Raw genomic sequence first — 13,999 nt, forward strand, 5'->3', positions numbered from 1 at the left:
TATTAGTCTTCTGCCACATACCAAATGATCACAAACTTAGCAGCTTAAAACAACCACCCATTTATTAGCTCACAGTTCTGTAGATCAGAAGCTCAGCAAAATGTGGCTGGGTTCTCTGCCCAGGATATCACAAGGCTGAGATCGAGGAGTCAGCTGGGCTCAATTATTGACTGGAGGCTCTGGAAGCAAATCTGCCGTCAAGCTTATTTATTCTTGTTGGCAGATTTCAGTTCCTTACGGTTGTAAAACTGAGGTCCCCTTTCCATGCTGGCTATCAGCTGGAGGCCACGCTCAGTTCCCAGAGCCACCACATTCCTTGCCATGGGGCCTCTCTATCTACAACCCAACAAAAGCATGTTGAATCCTTCTTGTGTTTTGAATCTCTGAATTTCCCTTCTGTGACCAGCCAGAGAAAACTACTTTTAAAGAGGTCATGTGGGGACTTCCCTGGTGGTCCAGTGGGTAAGACTCGACGCTTCCAATGCAGGGGGCATGGGTTTGATCCCTGGTCGGTGAACTAGATTCCGCATGCATGCCCGCAACTAAGAAGTCCGCAGGCCACAACGAAGACCCTGCATGCCACAAGACCCGGTGCAGCCTAAATAAATAAATAAATAAAATATTAAAAAAAAAAAGAGGTCATGTCATTAGGGCAGACCCATCTAAATAATCTCCCCTACCTTAAAGACAAGAGATTTGGGACCTTAATTACATCTCTAAAATCCCTTCAGAGTAGTACCTACATTTGTGTTTGATTGAATAACTGAGAGAACGTGTACATACACCAGGGCCGGGGAATTGGGGGACCGTGTTAGAACTCTGCCTACACAGACAGTTCTGGGTTTTCCTGGATTTAAGTAAAGTCTGGTTTACTTTACAAATCCCTGGGACCAGAATAACCTTAATTCAGGTATTCTCTGTCTTGGCCTGAATGGGATTTTAGTTTGAGTACTGATCCTGAAAATATACTCAGGTTTGACTTTGTTGGAATATAGTTGATAATAATACATGAAAATCATTGATGAGGGGAGAAGTAGAGATTGTTTATCTAGAAAAGAATAGCTGTTGTAGTAGCTAATGTAGTGTTTGCAAGTGTAACAGGCAAGCCCTGAACTCTCAGTGAGTGGCTTACATAATAGAAGTTTCTTTCTTATGTAAGTAAAGTCTAAATAATTGGAGACAGAGATAGCAGTGGTGGAACTATATTGCCCTACTTAATGAAATCAGTAGGGACCCAAGCTAATGTAAGCATGACATCTTTGATACATAGCTTTCTGAGGTCACCATGGGTATTGACACCTCCTTGGTAGTGGGAGGGGGAGGGGGAGGGAATGGATGGAGAATCATACAGGAAGCTTTTATGGATCAGGCATGGGAATAGCATATATGACTTTTCCCCAGATTCCATTGGTCAGAACTCATGCATGTGATCCCATCCGGCTACAAGGGGGCTGACAAATGTGGTCTAGCTGTGTGCCTGTGAGGAAAGGAAGTGGGTCTCTTGAACAAGTAGCCAGTCTCTGTGACAGGTGTCCAATAAATCCATCTTTAGCTGGCTGTTAAAATCCTCATTTAGCTTGTAAATAACCAATGCCATTTGACTTCCATCCTCCAGTGGCTCCGGCAGTTCCATCATGTGAAGTACCCAGTTCTGCACTGCGTGGAACTGTGGTGGAGTTGCGATGTCAAGACAAAGAAGGCAACCCGGCTCCTGAATACACGTGGTTTAAGGATGGCATCCGTTTGCTAGAGAATCCAAAACTTGGCTCCCCAAGTGCCAACAGCTCATACACAATGAATACAAAATCTGGAACTCTGGTAAGATCATTTCAAGCATTGGCCTAATAACTGTCTTGCATTTGGAAAAAAAAATATTAGAACTAAAATAATGGAGAGTAGAGGGCTGATACCATTGCTCGTTAAGTAGAGAGAGGAAAGGATAGCAGGAAAGATGGCGGCACTCATACAGAGAAGTGATGGAAAAGGCTGCCACAGGAGAGGAGAAGACAAAACAGAGAACTAGGGAGTTGGACACAAAAAGGTCTGCACCAGGGGCCTGACGCAGGCCAAGATGGAGTCATGATGATGGATCAGGCCTGGAAAGGTACTAGGTGCAGTCTCGTATTTATAATACCAGGGAAATGCATGAAAACTCCCTTGGGAAGGGGACCCTCCTACACTGTTGGTGGGAATGTAAACTGATGCAGCCACTATGGAAAACGGTATGGAGGTTCCTTAAAAAACTAAAAATAGAACTACCATATGATCCTGCAGTCCCACTCCTGGGCCTATATCCAGAGAAAACTAATTTGAAAAGATACATGCACCTCAGTGTTCATAGCAGCACTGTTTACAATAACCAAGACATAGAAGCAACCAAAATGTCCATCGACAGATGAAAGGATAAAAAAGATGTGCTGTATATATATATACACACATACATACATACACACATATATATACACACACACATATATATCGCATATATTTCATTATTTTATATTTATATATAAAAGAATGAAATAATGCCATTTGCAGCAACATGGATGGACCTAGAGATCATCATAATAAGTGAAGTACGTCAGACAGAGAAAGACAAATATCATATGACATCACTTATCTGTGGAATCTAAAATGTGATACAGGGCTTCCCTGGTGGCGCAGTGGGTAAGAATCCGCTTGCCAGTGCAGGAGACACGGGTTCGAGCCCTGGTCCAGGAAGATGCCACATGCTGCAGAGCAACTAAGCCCATGCACCGCAACTACTGAGCCTGTACTCTAGAGCCCACAAGCCACAACTACTGAAGCCCGCGTGCCGCAACTACTGAAGCCTGCATGCCTAGAGCCAGTGCTCCACAGCAAGAGAAGCCACCACAATGAGAAGCCCGCACACCGCAACGAAGAGTAGCCCCCGCTCACCGCAACCAGAGAAAGCCTGCGCGCAGCAATGAAGACCCAACGCAGCCAAAAATTAATAAATAAATAAATATTTTTAAAAAAAGGTAAACAAGAAGGTCCTACTGTTTAGTGCAGGGAACTATATTCCATATCTTGTAATCAACCATAAGGGAAAAGATTCTGAAAAAGAATAGAGATATACATGTACGTATAACAACACCAGAAACAAACACAACGTTGTAAATCAACTATACTTTAATAAAAAAAATTTTTAAATAGAAAACTTTCTTGGGGATGCCCTGACCTCAGTACCAGCCGTGTGAGAATAGTGACTCTTGCCAACCTGTGATAGGATGTCTGTGTCATTAAACTCTTCCATGACTAGCTCGTCAACAATTGACTTTGTGACTTGAGTATCTATTACTTTAGATTTAGTCCAGATTGTCTGATCGATTGAAAATCCTTTCTAAGGAATCCTGTTGGAAATCTGTAAATAAGATCTTTAAAGTTAATGACATTTACAAATAAAAGTATTTTTACTGTTTTTGACGCTGACTTTTTAGGGTAGAGGTGGGAGTAAAAAAAAGACAATTAAATTTGAAGCTTTTTTTTTTGGATTCAAAGTAATATGTCAGTTTAAAAATGCTGCATTTCCAGCAAGGCAGAATCACTATCACAACCACTATCAAAAGAATCTTAAAGGCATGGTAATAAAAATTTTAATAAATTTTTAGAGGAGGTATAATATTTCCTTTCATCCCTTCAATCTACAAGTGCATGATAACATTTAAAAACTAGATCCTCTGGTAAGTAATAAAGCATATTGATAAAGTGACTGAAAGATAAACATATCGGTGGATTGATGTGGCTACTCCCTGAGGAAGGGATGCTCTGGCCCTTTCAGCATCAGCAGACTCAGTCAGCAGGTCCAAGTGATTTTACACTGAGAAATTGGGTAGAAAACCTGCAGTCACACTTGGCTATATTTACTTTTCAAATTTGTGTTTTCTCAGAGCAGGTGATGAAAAGCCCCAAGCCAAGTCTGAAGAGATATAGATTCACTTTCCTCAGCTCAACCCTTGAAATATCTGTGATGTCAAAGGGGTGCACCAGGGCAGAACCAGCATGGGTTATTTTCTGAAAAATGAGCAAAACAAAGACTCCAGTGTATGGAAGACAACGGCTTCCTTTTAATCACCAGTTATAATATCCTGGAAGATCATTTTCGGTTTTAGTCTAACTTTTGTTTATACATAACCTTGGCTTTGAGTTCATGGTGAATATCTTTAAAGGAGTCTGGCTCTTGGGACTGACGATTCCATAAAGTGAGAATACACAAGGGAATGCTTTCTATTGCACCATGTTGAAGGATACAGAAAGAACAGGTATATGGGTAGTGGGTAGGGAAAAGAGAGGAAAAGGCCGTAAATAGATCAAAACCCTGGCTGTTTTTAGGCACATATATTACATGAGGATACAAGACAATAAGGAAGTGCTCCTTAGAGGTTCATGGCCCCTCTTGGATGCAGTCAGCAGTGACCACTGTGGTACTGAGGGTGTGACAGGAGGATACTGAAGGAATGGGTCTGAGCACCCCTCTCACCCTCCTTAGGTCCTGGCAGGATTCTTGAAGGTGTCCAGAACACACTGAGTTCCCTCCCTCCTACTAACTACCTAACCAACTTCTCTCCTTTTATCCATCTATCTACCCATTGTTTCTTTCCTCCTGTCTACCCGCCTGCCTCCCTTCCTTCTTTCTTTCCTTCCTTCCTTCCCTCTTTCCTTCCTTCCTTCCTGAAACTCTCCGAGGTGCTAAACTACTATGAAGCCTGTTACATCAAAGTCTTGCCTTTCAGTTGCTTTGGCACAGAGTAGACAGAACAAGGGTTGGTTGGACTTTATCTTTTCATAATTTTCACAAATTCTACAACTGATAGAAGTTGTAATCCTATAAATGACATTAAGACTTTCCTAGGCCCTATGCTACTTCCTGGTAGTAACTCTGGCTCTTTAGAGGAAGTGTTCATTGTTTGCTGCTGCAGTGAACTCACTGTGACTTAGAAAACTGCCTTTAAGGCCAAGGAGGCCTTTATTTATAAATGGTGTTTCCTAGGACTTAGAACTACCTACAATACTTAATACTACCATGTGCTGTAAACTTTTAAAAATGCCCACTGTCTTCCTAACTGTACTACTTTTTCAGTATCACACACTAAAAAAGACACTTCCTGTATATATTTAAGTCTTTCTCTGTCAAATTAAACAGAGGCCTAGCTAATTACTCCTTGAAGACATGGCAGATTTCTGAATTCACTGTAAAGATATAAAGTCCTAGGGACTTCCCTGTGGCACAGTGGTTGGGAATCTGCCTGGCAGTTCAGGGGTCATGGGTTTGATCCCTGGTCCGGGAAGATCCCACGTGCCGCAGAGCAACGAAGCCCGTGCACCACAACTAGTGAGCCTGCGCTCTAGAGCCCGCGAGCCACAGCTACTGAGCCCACTCGACTAGAGCCCATGCTCCGCAACAAGAGAAGCCACCGCAATGAGAAGCCTGCGCACTGCAGAGAAGAGTAGCTCCCGCTTGCCTCAACTAGAGAAAGCCTGCGTGCAGTAACGAAGACCCCACTGCAGCCAAAAATAAAGTAAAATTTAAAAAAAAATGTATAAAGTCCTAAGTCACTGAAAAGGAAAGACCGACTTAATGATAAATTTAAGGAACACAGTTCTTTTGGGAGTCTACTGATAGATTTATTGTTTAAGTAAATATGTATTTTTTTCTTCTACAAATAGCAATTTAATACTGTTTCAAAACTGGACAGTGGAGAATATTCCTGCGAAGCCCGTAATTCTGTTGGACATAGCAGGTGTCCTGGGAAACGAATGCAAGTAGGTAAGCACGAAATATTGGGAGGAACAAATGGTTTAAAATTAGTATGTGCAAATATTTGGGGGTGGAAGGAGCAAGGAGTAAGTAAGAGCTGAGTGATTTGAAGTATAAATGGAAGGGAATGTTTAAAATCAGTTTGACATAATATTACAAATAGCAAAGATGCTGTTTTAATCCAGCTTCCAAGCAAGACAGGAATATTTATCATTGTATTTTATAGATTTTTGAATTTTTCCAATAATTAATTTTAAAATATGCTCATCTGAGCAATCCTCTTTGAAACAAAAGCTAAGAGTCCTCTAAGTTGCTCAGAGTCAAGAATTCAGAATGGGGGTTCGAATTCCAGCTCTGCCACTTATTAACTACGGGCTCTTCAGCAAGTTAATTAACCTCCGTGCCTCAGTCTCCCCAAAATTGAAGTTATAATACACTGTCCTCATAGAGTTGTTAGGAAGATTAAAATAATTAATATTCAAAAGTGTTAGAATGGCACTGGTGTATTTTGAGCACTATATAGGTACTGGCTATTTTAATTGTTGGTAATTTGTTTCAAACCCCTGAAATAGTATGTTTATACTTATTGCAGAGTAGGCTGTCCAAAAAGACTTTTTTTTTGGCCATGCTGCGCGGCTTGCAGTATCTCAATTCCCCAACCAGGAGCTGAACCCGGGCCACAGTAGTGAAAGTGCCGAGTCCTAGGCCACCAGGGAACTCCCAAGACATGTTGAATATAGTTATGGATCTAGTTTGCTATAAAACATAGCTGCCATATATTATATTCACAAAATAAGTGTCTTAGAGTTGAATAAAATTGAGGCTCAATTATCTTTTCAGATTACATGAGTTTCAGAGCAAACATTGTTTTTCATTTTACTTTTAACAATTTGGTTAAACTCGTTCTTGTATGAAAGCCGTGTTTTGAAAATGGTTGTGTAATAGAGAGGGATGAGCTGGAGATGGCATCCGAGGGGTTAAAGGTCACTCTGGAGGGGGCTGCACCCTAGGTTTCAGGAGCTTGTCCTCAGCTTTGTGGGGTCAGAAATTCATTTTTTCAACACGTCTTGAGTTATGCAGATACGTGGGCAGTAATTTATATTGTCTGTGTACAGTTAACTCTTAGCATGATATTTTAAAGAAAATATAATCTTATTAGACTTCAGGATATCCTAAAGTATAAGATATTCAATAGTATACTCTAATTTCCACAAGTAAGTTTGAATTTCAAGGTTTTTTTTAAAATTCGGGGATACATATTATCTACCCAACCCACTCAAGTGTTGACATTTAAAGTCAAACATAAGCATTTGCTTAAATTATCAGAAAATATCCCTCTCAATGCCGCTTTGGAGTTATTAGAAAATTCACTATCACATTTTATTTTTTCTTTAAATGATCATGTTTAATTTCAGTGCCTAATTTAGTTTTATCTTAAGAAATAATATAGGTGAAGTCATGGTTTTGACATACTAGTTAAATTTTTCCTAGCATGCAGTGAATAAATACATAACAAACTTTAGATTTCTGTGTTTTGCTAGTAGTATCACTTTAATTTGAACATGATTTCCACATATCTATTCTTTCTGGTATAAGTTGACTTAAAAGTTAGAATTGCTTTGTTTAAAGCTCATCCATTGATCCTCGATGTTTTACATCCTTGGTTTGGAATTCAGATCTTTGGAAATACATAATTCATGAAGCCTCATTTCCAGTTTTCTTTGTGAAGTATCACCAACAACTTGTAACCAAAACCAGATCTGTTTACTGTTCTAAATAAATCCTTTCTGAAGTACAGAAAGAAAGTAAATCATGGGTTTGCTGATTATTCCCAGGCTGCTTTATTGTACAACTCCAGAAAATTCTGCTCACACTTAGCATTTGGTTCCTTTCCTTTTATTTTAGAATAATGATACCCTCCTTTTATTGTGGCTTTTTTATTAAGAAAGAACACACAATATTTTCATATGTGTTATTACATTTTCTCTTTAGTGAGGCATAATAAGGCGGGCATATTACTTGCTCAGAATCTCACAGTAATTACAAATGGGATGAACACAACTTACCTCTAACTTACAAGTCTTCTATCTTCTACTTTTTTGAAGAAAATAAAATAACATTTATACCATGACTTAGTACTTACTGGATAAGACAGTTTTTTTTGTTTAGAATTTGCCTTTAGCTTGAATACTTCATGGATGTCAGATTCATTGACAAACTACAGGACAGTTTTTTGTCAATGAAAATTTCAATCTAAGGGTGATTATAGCCCTTAGGTTAAACCCTTTGTAGGTGTCAAATCATTGACTATTACAAAGAAAATTGTAGGCAGTTTGGTTCTCAGGAGTTTTATTTAGTTATTAATTTAATTTTGCATTAGATTATGATTATTGTGTAGTTCTTTTTTTCCTCTCTGCTATTTTTTGTCCAAGTGAATAAATAGATGAATCTCCACCTCCCAATACCCAAGCAAATATGAACCGAGTTTATATCAAGCAATAATTAAGGTTTCCTACTCTAGTCAAATTACTCAGCCTTTCGAAAGATTGACCCAGTTTCCTTTTTTAAAAAAAAAATCAGTTAATATTTCAGAGGCATCTGGAAAAATTAATAACACTTGGCATTAAGAAAAAAAATTAAGACCAGGAAATTTTACGATAAGCAGACTCATTCAAATAATATTTCTTAAAAAATCATTCCCAAAATGTGCACTGCTTTAAAATATCTAAAATTACTAGTGAGAAACTGGTACCTAATATTTTCTCCAAGTTATTTAACCATATGTTAATTAATACTTGCTTTTAAAAAAAGAACCCTTTGTTCCTTTAAAAAGTGTAGGAATTTGCATATTAATCAATACATAAGAAGTGTCTAAATGACAGAAGAGTATGGCTCATGAAATCCTCATGGACAAGATGGAAAGATGTGACCCAAATTGAATGTGTAGATGGATTCACACATGGTTGGATCCCTCACCCAGAGCATGCTAGTAAATTTTGTTATATGAAGAAATATGTCTAATAGCCTGTTAAATAGTTCTTTCCCAAAGTCATGTTTATCATTTTATTAATGACTTGAATGTATTTTTGATGCAGTTCCCAGTTGCAGAAATATTAACCTCAGAAGGTTAATAATCTAATTCTTCGGCAACAGAATCAGTAACTGGAAAAACCTCACAAGTTGGTAACATGGTAGTGATTTTTCAAAGTTAGGTCCAAAAAATGCAGTTATATTGGGTTAGAGGAAAGATGACTTAGTAGTAACAGGAAAAAGCCTGGGGAAGTTTAATTCATTTTTAACTTAATGGGATAACAGTTTAATGGCATATATGTATGTGGGTGTGTTATGTGTGCGTATGTACACACACACACGCACAAGCCCATATAAATTCAAGAAAGAAGATGTTTCTGATACTTAGTTTTATAGAACAACAGTGGCATGGGCTTTCTTTGGGGTTGAATGAATTTTCCGTATTTGTGAAATTGACCCAGATGACGATGTAGAGGAATTTTAAGGAAAATTTGAGGGGAGTGTTGTAGTAGAATACTTGAACTCACTGAATTTCAAAGCTCACTTCCAATCTGATATTTAATCATATGGATTATTGCATCTCCAAATGCCTGCAAGAGAATACCATACATTTTATTTCTGGATCATAGAACTTTTTAAAATTTCAGATTCTTGCAAGACTTAGCTCTGCTAATATTTTCAATCAATTTTGAACCGTATCCGTGGAAGTGAGTTAGTGGAACAGGCTTAAAAAGCATGAAACTATCTGTATTTATGGTATAGCTACAAAGGGGAGCTTTTATTTGTTTTGTTTTAATTTATTTATTTTTGGCTGTGTTGGGTCTTCGTTGCTGTGTGCAGGCTTTCTCTAGTTGCGGCAAGCAGAAGCTACTCTTCAATGCAGTGTGCAGGCTTCTCATTGCGGTGGCTTCTCTTGTTGTGGAGCACGGGCTCTAGGCGCGCGGGCTTCAGTAGTTGTGGCACGTGGGCTTAGTAGTTGTGGCTTAGTTGCTCCGTGGCATGTGGGATCTTCCTGGACCAGGGCTCGAACCTGTGTCCCCCGCACTGGTAGGCGGATTCTTAACCACTGGGCCACCAGGGAAGTCCGAGGGGAGTTTTTTGAGCTTTTTCGATTTAATAACTACATCGGTCCATCTTTTTGACATGAATTCATGCATGGTTTATTTTGCATTCCAGATGATCTCAACATAAGTGGCATAATAGCAGCTGTAGTAGTTGTGGCCTTAGTGATTTCTGTCTGTGGCCTTGGCGTGTGCTATGCTCAGAGGAAAGGCTACTTTTCAAGTAAGTGAATTTCACTCTTTGCCAGACAGCTTCCTGTGGATATAGTTTTCTTCTGAGACACTGTTTCTCCTAAGATGTTCTAACAGACACTGGAGAATATTTTTCGTTAATTTTCCTGCAGTAGAAAATGTCCAAGATGACATGAAGGTGAGTCATGAAGCATCCCGGCGAATATAGGGAGGAAAGGCAGAGGTGTCTCATCGCAACATTCCAGGAATCATCACAGAATATGTGAGAGGCACCGGGGAGGGGCATAGCGCAGCGATACCGAGAGATGTGCAATGTGGATGGATATTTATAGCACATGTACATGTATTTAAGATCCTTTTATTTTAAGTAAGGGATCGTATATCTCAAGATGAAAATTAATTTCTAGTTTTATGATAAGAAATTTCATTGGAATAAATCTGTGAAATGTTTTATCAGTATAGAACAGTGGAATGTTGAATGTCAAATTTAGCACAACTGTATTTAGAAGACAATTGTTCAATTAAAAACTAGAAACCTATTGTATTATGGTTGCTTCTGAGGTTTTTAATTCTTCAAGTTTAGGTCTATTGGAACTCGCGTTTGGTGATACAATAGGTTTGATGTAAATGGATAAGATTTTTAAATGTTTTACTCTCTTAATGCATTTCTTTACTTCCAGTCTTCAAAATTATCTGAGACCTTCAAAGTTGCACAACTCCATCAAGTCCACTAAAATTAGTGTATAAAGTAGAATTTTTAAGGATAATACATTTATAGCATGAACAAATTTTAGACCTGCTGTTTTTATAGTGAACATTAATTTTGAAATTTAGGTTTAAAAAATATCTTATATCAAAATAAAACTTAAATGTAAAGGGGGTTTCTAATAATACCTATAAATAGGTATTGTAAAATGTTTCCATGAATGTGGTTTCAAGGATATTCCCTGTAATTAAGAATAACTGCTCTGTGAATGAATAGTAGCTGTTGTGTGGTGCTCCTATCCAGTCCAGTGTAATGTAATCCGGCTGAGTCCCCCTGCTGGTCAACAGTGGAAGTACAGACAGATAAGGTTGCTCATTCAAAATTCTTGTCTTTTCTCTCTACCTGCAAAGAATACCTGTCTGAGTGTTTTTATTAAAGACTTGGTAAACGGTTTTTCTTAAAATGCTGAATTAATTAAAGATTTTACGTGAATATTATTAGTTCATTAGCTAAGAATGTTACGCCCGTTTTCATCTAGCAGAAAATCTATCTAAGAGAACCATTTTCTTGAACTTGCATTTCAGACAGGGGCTGGCAAACTATGACCCATGGACCAAATCTGGTCTGCCACTTGATTTTCTATGGCCCACGAGCTAAGAATGGTTTTTACATATAAACATTGCAGTCTATTTGATAATAGGGAACCCTAACATTGAACCCCTAAATAAGAGAAATGTTATCCCTCCAAAGAATTCCATTCTTCTAATTAGTAGACCTGTATTACAAGACTTTGATTATTATTATATTTTTAATTCATTGATAAAAATTTTTGAAAATTTGTTTTCTCTTTTGTTATGTAAGTACTTACTTAATATCCTCGATTTTACCTCTTTGCCCACAAAGCCTAAAATATTTGCCATGTGGACCTGTTGGCAAACAGAAAATGTTTGCCAACGTTTGATTTAGGAGGTATACAATGTCAGCAAGTGAGAATCAAAACTGAGAAAAAGGAATTAAGCTCAAACTCATTTTTATATGAATCTGTATCATACCCTATTAATTCTTGCATTAATGATATATACTTGTTCTTTTGTAGAAGAAACCTCCTTCCAGTAAGTATACTTTCTTAATGCATGCCTTCCCCCATATCAACTACTTTTTTGTTCATCATCCGTTTAAAGTCAAAAGTGGGAAGTTGGGTTGTTTGTGTGGGTTTAATTCTATGGGCGGTGACTCGAATTCATCAAGGAATACATCCCACCTCATGCCTCATGCCAACTTGTCAACGATGTTTAGTTACCTAGAGAAGAAATATAGTCACTAATTTGACTTTGTAGGCATTTCCATAGTACTACTTGAAAAACTTTTTCTGTGTTTTTCTAAATTTAAAATGTTCCAATAAATTTTTCCCTAAAAGTCATTTTACATTTCATTGAATACCAAATATATGTCCAACCCTGTTCTAGGGACTGATAACAGAGCAGTGAATAAAATAGACCAAAAAGCTCCTCTGCCCCATGGAGCTTGCATTCTAGTAGAGTAAGGCAGAAAGTAAACAATTACATGAGCGCAACAGTATGTCAGATTGTGATAAGTATTACGGAGAAAGATAAAGCAGGTAAGAGAACAGAGAATGCACAGGGGAGGAGTGGAGATTGCCCTTGTAAATAGGTGGTTAGAGAGGGCCTCACTGATGAGGGGACGTCTGAGGGAGTGAGATATGCAGATAAGCAGAGGGGAGAGAACAAAGGGAAAGATCTCGAGTGCCTGGAGTATCTGAGGAACAACAAGGGGACCGGTGTGGTTGGAACAGAGTGAGAACAATGCAGGGAGGAGATGAGTGAACACAAATAGTGTAGTAGGGGCTAGATTATATGGAGTCTGTTCCAGGCAGTTGTGAGGAGTTTGGCTTTGGTTCTAAGTAAGATGGGACATCATTGGAGGTTCTTGAACAGAGGGATAGCATCTCATTTAATTCTTAGAAGCTCACGCTGACTGCTGTGTTGAGAATAAACTGTAAGGTGACAGAGGGTGGAGGAAGCAGGGAGAACAGTTAGGAAACTACTAACTGATCTAGACAAGAGAAAATGGTGGCTGGTCCCAAAGTGATGGTGTCAGAAATGTTGAGAAGTGATAGGATTCTGGATATATTTTGAACAGTTTGCTGGTTGATTCGATGTGGGCTGTGAGAAGAAGAGAGAAATCAAAGATGGCTCCAAGGCTCTGGGAAAGATGAAGTTACCATTTACTGAAGTGTGAAAGGTTTCAGGAGGAGCATGTTTGAGAGTGGTGGTGGAGGTAGGTAGAGAGGTCTGTCTGGAGTGCTTTGAAATTTTAATATTTGAGATGCCTGTTATACTGCCAAGTAGAGTTAATTAGTGAGTAACTGAATATATGAATCTGGAGTTTGGGAAAACATCTTAACTAGAGTTAGAAATTTAGGAGTCATTGGTACGTGAGATCTGGATGAGATCACCAGAGTCTCCAGTGTATTTTCAGTTGATTTGTGCCTGTCTTTGTATGTATGGAAATGGCAGACCCAACCTCGACTCTATGGGCGTTCCCCTCTACTCTCAGCTGCCATGCTTCGGAGACTTTGTCATCTCCTAAGTCTTTTGAAGACCAAGAAGATGCCATTGATTTCCTGTTTCTAGACTTGCTCCTCAGTGATGGTCTCTGAGCCTCATAATATCCCAATGCAAGTCCAGGATGAGGTCCAAGTTAACAGGACTAGCAGTAGCCAGGTCAGGAGTGAGTTCTGAAAAGCAGGGTAGCCTGATGGTGGTATGGCCAATCCCCCATCGCACTCCAGGCAATTGTGAGGATTCCCACTTTTATTGAGTAAGATGGAAAGTGATTGGAGGGAGGGTTATGAACAGAGAAGAGACATCATCTTATATATGGAGAAAGGCTGGCAATGCTAGGGTGAGGGAGGTTATTCTTTCATTCAGTCCCTATTACTGTCTCTATTAACCCAGGGAGGCAATATCTTTATTCCTAGACACACCTTCCGTTTGTCAAATTCATGCTCCTCAAAATTTGTTGGACAATGAATTGGATGTTGTATTAGTCTGCTAGGGCTGCCTTAAAAGTGCCATCAACTGGTGGCTTAAACAACAGAAATTTATTTTCTCATAGTTCTGGAGGCTAGAAGTCCAGGCCTCTTTCTTTGACTTAAAGGTGGTGTTCTCCCTGTCTTCACATGATCTTATGTTTAAACATCCCTGTTTA

At 38.8% G+C, this 13,999-nt stretch overlaps 1 protein-coding gene across 7 annotated transcripts in view; it reads left to right on the top strand.

Moving 5' to 3' along the window:
- JAM2 (junctional adhesion molecule 2) overlaps positions 1–13,999 on the top strand; it is a 407,749-nt gene that overhangs the window by 51,324 nt on the left and 342,426 nt on the right. For 2 of the 7 annotated variants that reach the window (XM_067739256.1, XM_067739261.1), the window contains 4 exons: positions 1,616–1,818; positions 5,689–5,788; positions 9,986–10,093; positions 11,865–11,880. In XM_067739256.1, coding sequence (XP_067595357.1) covers positions 1,616–1,818; positions 5,689–5,788; positions 9,986–10,093; positions 11,865–11,880 — 427 coding nt within the window. The other 5 variants (XM_067739257.1, XR_010943811.1, XM_067739260.1 and 2 more) reach the window with 5 other exon arrangements.

The sequence above is a fragment of the Pseudorca crassidens genome, chromosome 5 (assembly GCF_039906515.1).
Source record: "Pseudorca crassidens isolate mPseCra1 chromosome 5, mPseCra1.hap1, whole genome shotgun sequence".
Classification (NCBI taxonomy): Eukaryota; Metazoa; Chordata; class Mammalia; order Artiodactyla; family Delphinidae; genus Pseudorca; species Pseudorca crassidens.